Source organism: Macaca fascicularis, chromosome 11 (genome assembly GCF_037993035.2).
Source record: "Macaca fascicularis isolate 582-1 chromosome 11, T2T-MFA8v1.1".
NCBI classification, from domain to species: Eukaryota; Metazoa; Chordata; class Mammalia; order Primates; family Cercopithecidae; genus Macaca; species Macaca fascicularis.
In genome coordinates this window covers 71,290,762-71,305,815 of record NC_088385.1, presented here as the reverse complement: position 1 = coordinate 71,305,815, position 15,054 = coordinate 71,290,762, and the positions used below count along the sequence as shown (strand labels likewise).

Genomic DNA, 15,054 nt, shown 5'->3' with positions numbered 1-15,054 from the left:
GGAGAACTTTGATGGAGGTGGGAAGGGGGTGGGAGGCGCTGAGACAGTAGATAAAATCCCTGTGTTATTTCTTCTTTTGTAAAATCACTTAACTTCTGTAAACCTTAATCTCCTCCCTCATCAGTAAAAGTGGGAATAATAATATCTTGATAGACTCGTGGTAAGCACGAAATGAAAGAATATCTGACAGACACAAAGAAGCTTAATTCATGTTAACAATGAAATTATATTGATATGATGATGTCTAAACCTTAGGACTGTGCAGGGAGTGCTCAAAAACACAAGCAGTCATTAGATGTTTGTTTTTCTTTGAATCCGTGGCACACACACAAACATATAGGAGTCAATGCTAGAGCTCCCTCTGGTGGCTTTGCTGTCACAAACACACCAACTACTGTATCCCTACCTCCCCTTATGGGGCTCAGGGAAGAGAGGCTGTGCCGGCTGCTGGCCAACGTATGGACAACCCCACAGGAGGGGAGCTCGGTGGAGGCCTTGCTACAGGCGCTTTCATCAGAAAGTTTTATCGTTGACTCCTAATGATTAAGAATAATTAATTCCCCAGGTATGAAATTGAACTGTATGAAATTAGCTGGTATTGAATCTTTACTGACAGAAATAGCAACCTTATGTCATTGAATCTAGTAATTGCTGCTATAATTAAAAATCTGAGTGTGTAAAGTGGTAAATCAGTTACAAAGGAAACAAACATACAACAAAGGAAGCAAAGTGCACAATGACTTTAAGAATGACTTTGTGGCCTCTGGGACCTTTTTATTAGCTTTCAACATTTAAAAATTCTTTTTAGAGATAGGGTCTCACTATGTTGTCCAGGAAGTTCTCGAATTTCTGGGCTCAAGTGATCCCCTCAAAGTGTTGGGATTACAGGCCGGAACCACTGCACCCGGTCTTCTGTAGGATCTGGAACTGGCAGAAGAATGGTCTGTGTCTCCACATTTAGTCAAACCCCTCAGGAATTTTAATAACTAGGGCTGTTTTCCTTATTTCCAGTATCTCTTCTAACACCTTCACCCTTATGTCCCCACCTTACCCCAGTTAGAAATTCAAGTGTTGTTGGGCTATCGTGCCCCACTTTTCTGGGAGTTTACTCCGACCTTCTCTTTCCTTTCCCACTTGGGAAAGGACCCACTCTCAGGGCCTTGAAGACAATTGATTCTGAAGTCCACACCCTCTGAGAAAGACCAGATCAAGGGCTCACAAAAATTACTAACCTCTGAGTCTTAACTTCATTAATTACAATTTGAAAATTGGAACAGATCAAACCACTCGATCATTCTCTCACCCTGCCCACCAAATCTTAAGGTACTAAGCCCTTTAAAATGGAATTTTAAAATGGATTTAAAATGTAAAGATTTTAGGCAGAATATATTACTCAGGAGACAATGGGTGAATTTATAGTGAGGTGAGCTTTTGGTGAACTGCTGGAAAGAATGTAAAATGGTATGAAATTCCTATTAAAGAATTTGACAGTACGTATCAAGGGCTATTAAAGCTCTTGACTGATAAATCCTCCTTCAGAATCTGTAGTAAGGGAACAAGAAGAAATGTAGGAAAAGATTTTCATACAAATATATTGTTGCAGCTTCATTTTCAACAGTAAGCAACAGCACCAAAAGAAGTAAAATTGTTGGCCAGGTGCTGTGGCTCATGCCTATAACCCTGGCACTTTGGGAGGCCAAGACAGGAGGATAGCTTGAGCCCAGGAGTTCGAGACCAGCCTGACCAAGACGGTGAGACCTCATCTATACAATAAATAAATAAATAAATAAATAAATATTTAAAAAACTAGCTGGGCATGATGGTGCCTGCCCATGGTCCCAGCTACTTGGGAGGCTGAGGATCCCCTTGAGCCCAGGAGGTCAAGACTGCAGTGAGCTGTGATTGCGCCACTGCACTCCAGCTTAGGCGACAGAGTGAGACCCTGTCTCAAAATAAATACATAAATAATATACAATAAAAAATTTAAAAGATAAGAAGTAGAATTGTTAAATCAAGTATGAAAGATTCATATATATTACACCTTAGAGCTCATGTTTTCAGAGAATATAGAGTAACAGGAAACATGGTCACATTGTAAGGAAGGGTGAAGACATACTTATGTCTGTATCTATCCAAAAACTGATTTTCAGTTTTATGAAGAAATACATATAGACAGTGGACACTGAAAAAAGAGGGGAATGAAAGACACTAAAATATTAAGGGCAATTATCTCTGGGTGGTGGGATTATAGGCAATTTTAATGTTTTTCTTAACCTTTTTACATTTTCCATAGTTTCTATAATAATCATGCATTATTTTTATAACAAAAAAATATGCAATACAACAGGAATTTGATCCTGAATCAAGGTTGTTGGGGGTGGGGGGGCGAAGCAGTTTGATTTGAAAAATTGGTCAAATTTGAGTTTCATCTTTTTCATGGTATTGAATTTAGAAACTGAATACCAGGTTTCATCAAACTCTAAAGGTGATAAATAACTAAATATGTTTTAAAATATTTTATAGTTGAAAAGTGCTTTCTTTCTTTCTTTTTTTTTTTGAGACGGAGTCTTGCTCATCTTGCTAAGTTGCGGAGGCTGGAGTGCAGTGGCACGATCTCAGCTCACTGCAAGCTCCGCCTCCCAGGTTCACACCATTCTCCTGCCTCAGCCTCCCGAGTAGCTGGGACTACAGGCGCCCGTCACCACGCCCGGCTAATTCTTTTTTTGTATTTTTAGTAGAGATGGGGTTTCACTGTGTTAGCCAGGATGGTCTCCATCTCCTGATCTCGTAATCCAGCCGCCTTGGCTTCCCAAAGTGCTGGGATTACAGGCGTGAGCCACTGTAACCGGCTTTTTTTTTTTTTTTTTTTTTTTTGTAGACCAAGTCTCCCTCTGTCACCCAGCCTGGAGTACACTGGCATGATCTCCGCTCACTGCAACTTCCACCTCCTGGGTTCAAGCAATTCTCATGCCTCGGCCTCCCAAGTAGCAGGGATTACTGGTGTTTGCCACCATGCTCGGCTCATTTTTTTATTTTTAGTAGAGACGGGGTACACCATGTTGGCCAGGCTGGTCTTGAATTCCTGGGCTCAAGCGATCCACATGCCTCAGCTTCCCAGAGTGCTGGGATTACAGGTGTGAGCCACCATGCCTGGCCCCAACAATCTTTCAATGTCCTCTCCATATGGAAAAGTGGGAGCAAAATAAGAATGAGGGAATGGTTTTTGTGGTTCTTGGCCAAATTCTGTAGCTTCTAGGAGTTTCTGCTTGAACAGTTCTTTTCAAGGACCAAATTGAAACCTTTCTGAAGTTTATCACTCTATCAGTGCTTGAAGTCAACAACACTGGGGATTATAATTGGGTTAGAGATCTAACATAATCAGCTGACACACATATCCAAAAGGCTAAAATCCTGGGTCTTGAGATATTGACAAGATTTAGAATTTTGTTAATGGCTTGAGAACTATTGCATTTATCATTGGGCACCTTTAAAGCCAGTGCAGTATTAAATTAATTCACAAGAGCAGATTGATTTGATAGACTATTAAAACAATGTATTGTCTGGGCACGGTGACTCCCGCCTGTTATCCCAGCACTTTGGGAGGCCGAGGCGGGTGGATCACGAGGTCAGGAGATTGAGACCATCCTGGCTAACACGGTGAAACCTCCTCTCTACTAAAACTACAAAAAATTAGCCAGGCATGGTGGCGGGCGCCTGTAATCCCAGCTACTCGGGAGGCTGAGGCAGGAGAATGGCGTGAACCCAGGAGGTGGAGCTTGCAGTGAGCGGAGATCGCGCCACTGCACTCCAGCCTGGGCGACAGAGCGAGACTCTGTCTCGAAATAAATAAATAAATAAATAAAACAATGTATTATAACACCACACTTTGGGTATACAAAAATAGTCAGGAAATAATCTAATACTTATGATCCCTTATGAAGTACATATCATTATGACCTACGTGTATATACGGAAAATTATGTGCTAGAGTGGCATTCTTTTTTTTTGTTTGTTTTTTCAGAGATGGAGTCTCACTCTGTCGCTCAGGCTGGAGTGCAGTGGCGCGATCTCGGCTCAGGGCAAGCTCCGCCTCCCAGGTTCACGCCATTCTCCTGCCTCAGCCTCCAGAATAGGTGGGACGACAGGTGCCTGCCACCAGGCCCGGCTAATTTTTTGTATTTTTAGTAGAGACGGAGTTTCACCGTGTTAGCCAGGATGGTCTATCTGTCTCTCTCTCTCTCTCTCTCTCTCTCTCTTTCTCTCTCTTTTTTTTTCTTCCTCTTTTTTTTGAGGCAGGGTCTCACTCTGTCACCCAGGCTGGAGTGTAGTAGTGTGATCATGGCTCACTGCAGCCTCAACCTTCAGGGCTCAAGCAACCTTCCTGCCTCATTTTAAAATTTTTTGTAGAGATGAGGTCTCACTATATTGCCGAGGCTGGTCTTGAACTCCTGGGCTTCAGCGGTCTTCCCGGTTTGGCCTCCCAAAGTGCTGGGATTACAGGCGTGAGCTATTGCGGCCCGCCAAGAGGAGCATTCTTAAATGAGGGGATTCTCACCCTGATCTAGAATAATTTTATGATCAACTTGTTGGGAAGCCTTCTTTCACGTGATCTTTATAAAGTTGTCTATCAAACCAAATCTGGGGCTGCCTAAGACATCAACTTCTGAATCTTAAATTCTGCAATTTTATAAGAATTGAACTAAAATAAATTAAATATCAAAATACTTTATCATTTTCTAAAATGTTTAGAGTCACATCAGAGAGCTCAGTATTACTGTTTCAAAATCAATATAAGAAAATAATGCGAGTTACTAAAGTATCTGTAGTTCAGGTACCTTTTGAGAAACTTTGCAAAGCATTTGTTTAAACCTTACACTTGAACTCTACATTTTTTTTTCCAAGCTGAACAAGCATATATTTGTTCTCCCTAGAGCTTCTCATAATACCTCTATTATCCTTGCTGCTCTCTCCAAAGTCATCCTATTAAATTACAAGCTGCATCCCCAATCCAAGGTTTTCTTCCTGATACGAAGGCATTTTCTGAAGTTAATTTTAAGGCTGATACAACTTTGCAGAAACTCCAATCAGCTCCAGTTGTAAACTTCACATCAGATACTACATAAAACGAAGGCATCAGTCTGCCAGAAAAGCTATTATTCATGCCCTTTACAGATTCCCCATTAGCTTTCTGTGTCCCTGCCAAGTGTAATTGAGTTGAATGGGAATTTAGCATATGTAAACCACACACGCTGAACACACTCTTCAAAACAGCTATTACTGTTCTGATCAAGAGTTAACTTTGTTAGGGAAAAACAAGTGGCAAACCCATGTATTTGGTCTTTTGTACTCAGCATTGGTCAGGGGACAGAGGAGAATCAGCCTCTTGGCCCAAACTGAAAATAGTTTCATTTCCATATGCAGGAAGGATAAATATTGCTGCCTGGTTTCAGTAATTCTATCCAGACATGCCAGTGAGCTCCCAGAAACTGACAAGACACTCAGATAATTTAATGCAAGTGCCCCCAAGCTTACTTTTTTTTTTTGAGACAGGGTCTCACTCTGTTGCTCAGGCTGAAGTGCAGTGGTGTGATCACAGCTCACTGCAGCCTTAACCTTGCCAGCTCAAGTGATCCTCCCACCTCAGCCTCCCAAGTAGTTGGAATCACAGGTGTGCACCACCACACCCCACTAATTTTTGTAGTTTTTGTAGAGACGAGGTTTTGCCATGTTGCCCAGGCTGGTCTCAAACTCCTGGCCTTAAGTAATCCACCCACCTCAGCCTCCCGAAGTATTGGGATTACAGGCATGAGTCACTGTGCTCGGCCGAAAAAATGGTCTACCTTTTAAGAAGAACCTTGATGTGGCCGGGTGTGGTGGCTCACGCCTGTAATCCCAACACTTTGGGAGGCTGACGCGGGCAGATCACAAGGTCAGAAGATTGAGACCAACCTGGCTAACATGGTGAAACCCCGTCTCTACTAAAAAATACAAAAAATTAGCCAGGCGTGGTGGCGGGCACCTTTAGTCCCAGCTACAAAAAAACAAACAAACAAAAAAAAAACAAAAGAAGAACCTTGATGTATCAGGAGAGGGAATGCTATAGTTGAGTCTGCAGAGGAGCAGACATCACTGCCAGCTGTACCCCTTCCCTTCTGGTCTCTCAGCAAATCAGGAGAACAGAGTGAGGATGGAGGTGCTGTCTGAAACCAGGTTGAGGATCTACTAGTTCCACTAGTTGAAGATCTTTGCTTTAACCAGTAAAAACTGATGGATTTCCCCAGCACAGTGTTCATGCTCTTTTTTTTTTTTTTTTTGAGATGGGATCTTACTGTGCCACTCAGGCTGGAGTACAGTGGCGGAATCTCAGCTTACTGCAACCTCCACCTCTAGGTCTTATGTGATCCTCCTGCCTCAGCCTCCTGAATAGCTGGGTGAGTAGCTGGGACCACAGGCACACACCACCACACCCAGCTAATTTATTTTTATTTTTATTTTTTGTAGAGTTGCAGGCCTCACCATGTTGCCCAGGTTGGTCTCAAACTCCTACATGCTCAGGTTCTTTTATCGGATTAAAAAAACAATGAACACACACATTTACATTTCATGTCCTATTTTCCGCAGCAGGAAGTATGTCTGTCAATAAGATTGCATCTTGAATGTGACAAGTCAGCAAGCAGATGAAAGTCTCTTATGTTATGACAAATCTGTTGGATAAAACTACTGATATACTCTATCTTCTTGTTTCTAAAATGATAACCCACCGTTAAGCTTCAGATGCAACAGGCAGGGAGGAGAGAAGCAATGACAATGAATGAACCTGAGCTCGATCCTCTGAAGATACATGCATAAGCCATGGAGATAAAAAGACCATACCATGGGGTATGAGTGATGGGAGTGACCGAAACACATCATGTCCACAAACACCAATAGTGCCTACCTGATTGTTCTTTTTGCTTGAATATCTTACTTCAGAAGTCGGCATGCAGCTTGATACTTTCCCATTTTGTGGATAATCCAGATGTACCAGGTCTCGGCAGTGAGCATGACATATATATTTACCCTCTGAAAGAGAAAGCACATTAGGTTCCCTGTTAGATCTATGTCGTTCTCTATTCATCCAACAGGCCGAGGGAAATTGAACCCCCTCCCCTACTCAAAAAGCCAGCATCCAACCTGGAGTAATAAAAATGAGTTTGTGTGGGGCCCATCTGTTCACAAGGCAGATTCATTTAAACCTAGACTATCTTGGCCTCCTCTGAAATTCAATCATACTATGACTGAATATCTTTCACAAAGACAGGAGATTAGGCTACGATACATTTTTTTTTTTCTTTTTGCAAGGTTTAAATTAAGACAACATTGGCTGGGTGCGGTGGCTCATGCCTGTAATTGCAGCACTTTGGGAGGGCAAGGCAGGTGGATCAATTGAGCCCAGGAGTTCAAGACTAGCCTGGGCAACATGGCGAAACCCCATCTCTGTCAAAAATATAAAAATCAGCCAGATGTGGTGGTGGGTGCCTCTAGTCCCAGCTACTTGGGAGGCTAAGGCAGGAGAATTGCTTGAATCTGGGAGGTGGAGGTTCCCAAGTGTAATCCCAAAGTGCTAGGATTACAGGCATGAGCCACCACACTGGCCTTACTTAGAAAAAAAAAAATTCCAGCCTGGGCAACATGGCAAGACCCTGTCTCTCCAAAAAAAACAAAAACAAAAACATTAGCCAGGTGTGGTGGCACACACCTGTAGTCCCAGCTACTTGGGAGGCTGAGTTGGGAGGATCACTTGAGCCCAGGAAGTTGAGGCTGCAGTGAGCTGTATTCAACCACTGCACTCCAGCCTGGGCAACAGAGTGCGACCCTGTCACCAAACGCAGTGGTGCAATTATAGCTTACTGCAGCCTCGACCTCCTAGGCTCAAGCAATCCTCCTGACTTGGCCTTCCAAAGTGTTGAGATTATAGGCATAAGCCACCAGCACAGCTTCACCTGTCATATATTCAAAATTCATACATGTTGTAGCATATGTCAGTTCTTCATTTCTTTTTACAGCTGAATAATATTCCATTATATGAATGTAACACATTTTGATTATTCGCTCATCTGTCGATGGCCATTTAGGCTGTTTCCCCTTTTTGGCTATTATAAATAATAGCCAAACATTCATGGACAAGTTTTTGTGTGAACATAATGTTTTCCATTTTCTTGGGTATATATCTTGGAGTGGGATTGCTGGGTCATATAGTAATTCTAAGTTTAACTTTTTGAGGAACTACCAAACTGTTTCCAAAGTAAGCATTTAAAAACATTTCTCTTAGCCACATTATGAAACATAACTAAGAGCTGCCACAATTTTATTCATCAGCAAATAGATTTCTCTCATCAAGAATCTAGTAATGGAACCCACTCAGGACAGGTCTAACATAATGAAATTCTTTTTTTTTTTTTTTTTTTTTTGAGGCGGAGTCTCACTCTGTCGCCCAGGCTGGAGTGCAGTGGTGCGATCTCGGCTCACTGCAAGCTCCGCCTCCCGGGTTCCCGCCATTCTCCTGCCTCAGCCTCCCAAGTAGCTGGGACTACAGGTGCCCGCCACCTCGCCTGGCTAGTTTTTTGTATTTTTAGTAGAGACGGGTTTTCACCGTGTTAACCAGGATGGTCTCGATCTCCTGACCTCGTGATCCGCCCGTCTCGGCCTCCCAAAGTGCTGGGATTACAGGCTTGCGCCACGGCGCCCGGCCCATAATGAAATTCTTTTTTTTTTTTTTTTTTGAGGCGGAGTCTCGTTCTGTCGCCCAGGCTGGAGTGCAGTGGCCGGATCTCAGCTCACTGCAAGCTCCGCCTCCCGGGTTCCCGCCATTCTCCTGCCTCAGCCTCCCGTGTAGCTGGGACTACAGGCGCCGCCACCACGCCCGGCTAATTTTTTGTATTTTTAGTAGAGACGGGGTTTCACTGTGTTAGCCAGGATGGTCTCGATCTCCTGACCTCGTGATCCGCCCGTCTCGGCCTCCCAAAGTGCTGGGATTACAGGCTTGAGCCACCGCGCCCGGCCCATAATGAAATTCTTAAGGAGCTTTCTTAGGAAAGAACGCCAATTGGTTTCAGTTGTAAACTTCACATAAGATACTACTTAAAATGAAGCCATCAGTCTGCCAACTATCTCATTGTTTCTAAAATTATAACCCAGGGTTAAGCTTCAGATAAAACAGGCAGTAAAGAGAGAAGCAATGGCAGTGAATGAATCTGAGCTCAGTTCTCTGAAGATACATACATAAGCCATGGAGATAAAAAGACCATTCTATGGGCTATGAGTGGTGGGCCTGCCTGAAACCCACATGTCCACAATGTTCCATCATATAGATAGACTATATGAACTGATTTAATAATAACTTTATTATTGGTCTATCTATATGATGGACTATTGTGAAGTGATCAATACATAACGTTGGAGAATAATAATATTTAATGTTATGATAAATTTTTTTTTTTTTTTTGAGACGGGGTGTGACTCTATTGCCCAGGGTGGAGTGTAGTGGGTGATCACAGCTCACTGCAGCCTCAACCACCTGGGCTTAAGCAGTCCTCCCACCTCAGCCTCCCAACTAGCTATGACTACAGGCATGTGCTACCATGTTTGCCTAATTTTTGTATTTTTTGTAGAGATGAAGTTTCGCCATGTTGCCTAGGATGGTCTTGAACTCCTGGGCTCGAGTGATCCACCCACTTGGCCTCCCAAGGTGTTGGGACTATAGGTATAAGCCACTGCACCCAGGCAAGACATTGTTAATGGAAGCAATCAAATTACAAAAGAGAAGATATGTTATGATTCTGCTATGGATTGAATGTGTCCCCCGAGTTTCATGTGTTGGAAACTTAATTCCCAAATTCATGTGTTGATGTTACTTGAAGGTACGGCCTTTGGGAAGTAACTAGGATTAGATGAGGCCATCAGGATAGGGCCCCCATGATGAGACCGGTGACTTTATAAGAAGAGTAAGAGACACCTGAGCTCACACACATGCTCCTGCTCCCTTGCCACGTGATGCCCTCTGCCATGTTATGATGCAGCAAGAAGGACTTCACCAGGTACCCCTTGACCTAGAGCTTACCAGCTTGAAGAACTGTAAGAAATAAATTACTTTTATTTATAAATTACCCATTCTGTGGTGTTCTGTTATAGTAATGCAAAACATACTAAGAAAATTTCAATTTTTATTTTTATTTTTATTGAGATGGAGTCTTGTTCTGTCACCCAGGCTGGAGTGCAGCGGCACGATCTTAGCTCACTGCAACCTCCACCTCTCAGGTTCAAGTGGTTCTCCTGACTCAGCCTCTTGAGTAGCAGGGATTACAGGCATGCACCACCACGCCTGGCTAATTTTTTGGTATTTTTTAGTAGAGACAGAGTTTCACTATGTTGGCCCAGGCTGGTCTCAAACTCCTGACTTCAAGTGATTCACCCGTCTCAGCCTCCCAAAGTGCTGGGATTACAGGCATGAGCCATGGCACCCAGCCCCAGTTTTTAAGAATATATACATAGAAAAAAGATAAGGATATATGCCAATGATCAATTCTAATTATGTTTGGTTGTTGAGATTACAGAGATTTTATGTTTTATTTGTGGTTTTTTTTTGTGTGTGTGTGTTTTCTACAGAGCTCATGTAATAATTTTATAATTATAACAATATTATTTATAAAGCATAATAGTCATGATGGTGAGAATATTATAATTGTGAGAAATGGCATAGTCCTCAACTAAAAGGGTGGCAATTAGAGCTGAAAATGGAAAGTCAAATTTGAAAGATGCCTAAAAACTAGTGTTATGGGCTGAGTTGTGTGCCTCCAAATTTCAGATGTTGAAGTCCTAACCACTAGTACATCAACATGTGACTGTATTTGGAGACAGGATATTTAAAGAGGTAATTAAGATGTAATGAGATCATGTGGATGGGCCCTAATCCAATATGACTAGTGCTCTTACAAGAAGAGGAAACTAAGGCCAGGCGCAGTGGCTCATGCCTGCAATCCCAACCCTTTGGGAAGCTGACATGGGAGAATCTCTTGAGGCCAAGAGCTTGAGACAAGCCTGGGCAACATAGGAAGCGATCCCATCTCTACAAAAAATAGAAAAATATTAGCTGAGCATGAGGTCATGCACTCGTAGTCCCAGCTACTTGGGAGGCTGAGGTGGGAGGATTGCTTGAGCCTGGGAGATTGAGGCTGCTGTGAGTTGTGATCATGCCACTGTATTACTGTACTCCAGCCTGGGTGATGGAGCGACCTTGTCTAAAAAAAAAAAAAAAAAGAGGAGGAGAGTAGGACATAGACAACACACAGGCCAAGACCAAGAGGAGGCCATGTGAGGACACAGCAAGAAGGTGACCATCTGTAAGCCAAGAGGAGAGGTCTCAGAAGACACAAAACCAGCAGACATGTTGATCTTGGATTTTCAGCCTCCAGAACTAGGAGAAGATGACTTTCTGTTGTCTAAACCACCCAGTCTGTGGTATTTTGTTATGGCATCCCTAGAAAATGAAGACAGCTAGTATTGTCAGGATTTTGATATGGGAAGGGAGGACTCTAAGATTACTTCCAGGTTGCCTTTCTCAAGGTAGACACTGACAGGAAAGATTAAAGATTGAGTTCTAGGCAGTTTGAGCTTCAGATGCCAGTGGAACTGAGCAGAGATGTTGAGTAAGAAGTTGGACGTGTGAGTCTTCAGGAGGGAGAGCTGAGATGGGGTTGGGAGATTGGGAGTAGTTTAGCTTATTAAGTTGTATGGGAAGTCAAGGGTGTGACTGAGAGCAGTCTGACAGAGGGTGACTTATTTTTGGAAAAAGCACAGATTGTGTGTCAGGCAGACTGGCTTTGAATTTTGTCTCTACCTCTTTTTAGCTGTGAGACTTTGCACCCATTACTATCCTACTCAGAACCTCAACTTACTGTTTGTGAGACAGAGGGGATAGCTGGGTCTCACAGGGTCTTGGGAGCCTTAAATGATGTACCATGTTAAGTTCTAGCATGTTCTAGAGTTGGAGTTCACACAAAGTGGCAGCTATTTCTATTTTAGTAAGAACTAGGGCAAGGAGAGAACACTGCTCCTGAAGAGGTGCTCAGAGGAAGGTGAACATTGAGGGGGACTGAGAAGGCAAAGTCAGAGAGATAGGGGGAGAAATAGGCAAGAGTGTGCGGCAAGGAAGTCAAGATCCAAGATGGCTTCAAGAAAACAATTGATCAGCAATGTGATGTGCCGTAGAGAAGTCAAGAAGATGAGCACGGAAGCGAGCACAGGAGACCTGGCTGTCAGGACATCTAGGGGGAGAGAGACCTCGCCTTGAAGTAAATGAGAGGTAAGGGAGCGGGTTTGTAGGCATAGGCCACTTCTTCAAGAAGTTTAACTGTGTTCTGCCAGGCAGTGGGGGGTGGGGGCGGCTAATAGGACTGGATCTTGTCTGCAAAGAACAGAGATGTGACCACGAGCTATGTATTTTATTATTCAGTAAAACATAGACATGATATTGAAGGGAAAAAGGCACTGAATCCCTCACCTGGCTGCTCGTCTTCTGTTTTCTACCCCAAAATGGGACTAGAACTGAAATCCTATTTAATTCCTTATTTAAATTCAAAATAGAATGGGATATATGATTCATTTCAATTCCTTATTCCATGTGCTTCTCCTTTTAATACTATGTACCATTTTTTTTTAAGTCCCAAGGCTCTCCTTTCTTATTTGGGAAATAAAGTTATTATGTTATTATTTATGTATGTCTATGTGGTAATAAAACCAACACAGACAAATTGAATTAGAGAGCTGTGTGCTGGTCAACAGTATTCTAAGAGGGAATTCACTAACAATACAGGAAACATTTATTCTTTTGATGCATTTTTGTTTCTCCATCATAATTATTTTTAACTTTTATTTCTACCATGTCAAGTCTACAGCAGGCCCGCTATTTTCTTCCATTAAAAGCTTACTTTAAAAAAGTGAAAACAGACTGGGTGCGGTGGTTCATGCCTGTAATCCCAGCACTTTGGGAGGCCTGGGTGGACAGATCACCTGAAGCCAGGAGTTTGAGACCAGCCTGACCAACATGGAGAAACCCTGTCTCTACTAAAAATGCAAAATTAGCTGGGTATGGTGGGACATGCCTGTAATCCCAGCTACTCTGGAGGCTGAGGCGGGAGAATTGCTTGAACCTGAGAAGCAGAAGTTGCAGTGAGCCAAGATCACGCCATTGCACTCCAGCCTGGGCACTAAGAGCAAAACTCCGTCTAAAAAAAAAAAATGAAAACAAAACCCATGCATGTCCAGACACAGTGGCTCATGCCTGTATCCCAGCACTTTGGGAGGTCAAGGTGAGAGGATTGCTTGAGCCCAGGAGTTCGAGACCAGCCTGGGCAACATGGAGGGACCCAGTCTTTACAAAAAAATACAAAAAATTAGCTGTTGTAGGGGCGTGTGCCTGTAGTTTCAGCTACTCAGGAGGCTGAGGTGGGAGGACCACTGGAGCCTGGGAAGTTGAGACTACAGTGTGCCATGATTGGACCACTCCACTCCAGCCTGGGCAGCATAGCAAGACTGTGTCTCCAAACAAGAATAGGGGAGCTATTTATCCCTTATTGTAAATGTTGTTTATTTGTCTTTTTTTTTTTTTTTTTCGAGACAGAGTCTCACTCCGTCAATTAAGCTGGAGTATAATGGCATGATTGCAGCCCTGAACTCCTGGCGTGAGCCACAATGCTTAGCCATAAATGTAGTTTTAATAGAATGGAATGCTCTTATATGGACCACTGATTTACAGGATTAGCACTGACATAAAAGACTCAAAGGAACTTTGGACTGTCATCTACTGAATTTCATCTATATTAAAAGGTACTTTTCTTTTTTTTTTACATGTAAACATCTCTGAAATGGGCATACATTTTATCATCAATGGCACAGCATGCTGAAATTGACAGCATTTTCCTTTCTTAGTGGTACATAAGTGACAGTGTATGTCACAATAGATGGTGCCTTAGAGATGAGGAAATAGGGTAATGCTGTGCCTTACTACCAGACAAGCTATTCTAGAAATACAACTACTTACTGATGTTGTAAGAGTCTCTAGATAATGGTAGTAAGATGGTCACGTGGCAAACACACAGCCTGGCAACATTTTCCATAACTTAGCATGAAGGCAGGCATCTCGCTACCCACAAACAAGCAGGTCATGGCTTAAGATCAGGTAGAATTCCTCTCCAAGTCCATTCCATCCCTCCCCACCCTAAAAACACACATTGTCTCTCTCTGTCTCTCTGTCTCTCTATTCTCTCTTTCTCTCTCACACACACACATACACCCACTCCTTGTGAGCTCCCTCCTTCCTACTACCAGCCTTGCAGAGGTCCGTACTAGCCTTGGGGTTGTCATTTATCAGCCACTGCTGAGAGTAAAGTGGGAAATTCCCTCTTTTACTTAATATTTAATTTAATTTATTTTATTATTCTATTTTATTTTTGAGACAGGATCTCACTCTGTCACCCAGGCTAGAGAGCAGTGGCACGATCATAGCTCACTGAAGCCTCAAATTCCTGGGCTCAAGCGATCTTCTCATCTCAGCCTCCCGGGTAGCTGGGACCTTAAGCACACACCACCACGCCTGGCTAGGTTTTTTTTTGTTGTTGTTGCTCCTGTTGTTGTAGAAATGGGGTCTCCCTATGTTGCCCAGGTTGTCTTATTCTTTTATTTTTTTTAGAGACAGAGTTTTGCTCTGTTGCCCAGGCTGGTTGTGCAGTGGTGCAATGATAGCTCACCACAGTCTTGAACTCCTAGGCTCAAGCAATCTTCCTGCCTCAGTCTTCCAAGTGGCTGAGACTACAGGTGCCCACCACCACACCCAGCTAATTACAACATTTTTTAAAAGATAGGGTCTTGCTATATTCCCCAGGCTGGTCTCAAACTCCTGGGCTCAAGCAATCCTCCTACCTCTGCTTCCCAAAGTGCTAGGATTACAGGCATGAGCCACCTTGCCCTGCCTTGATATTTAATTTCTGCTAAATCTTTATTTAGATTTTGTTAATAATA

The 15,054-nt window shown here is 43.0% G+C and overlaps 1 protein-coding gene across 1 annotated transcript in view; it reads right to left on the bottom strand.

Moving 5' to 3' along the window:
* RASSF3 (Ras association domain family member 3) overlaps positions 1 to 15,054 on the bottom strand; it is a 192,168-nt gene that overhangs the window by 149,659 nt on the left and 27,455 nt on the right. The window contains exon 2 of the mRNA XM_045365562.2: positions 6,938 to 7,062. Within this exon, the coding sequence (XP_045221497.1) occupies positions 6,938 to 7,062 (125 nt within the window). The remainder of the gene's footprint in view (positions 1 to 6,937; positions 7,063 to 15,054) is intronic.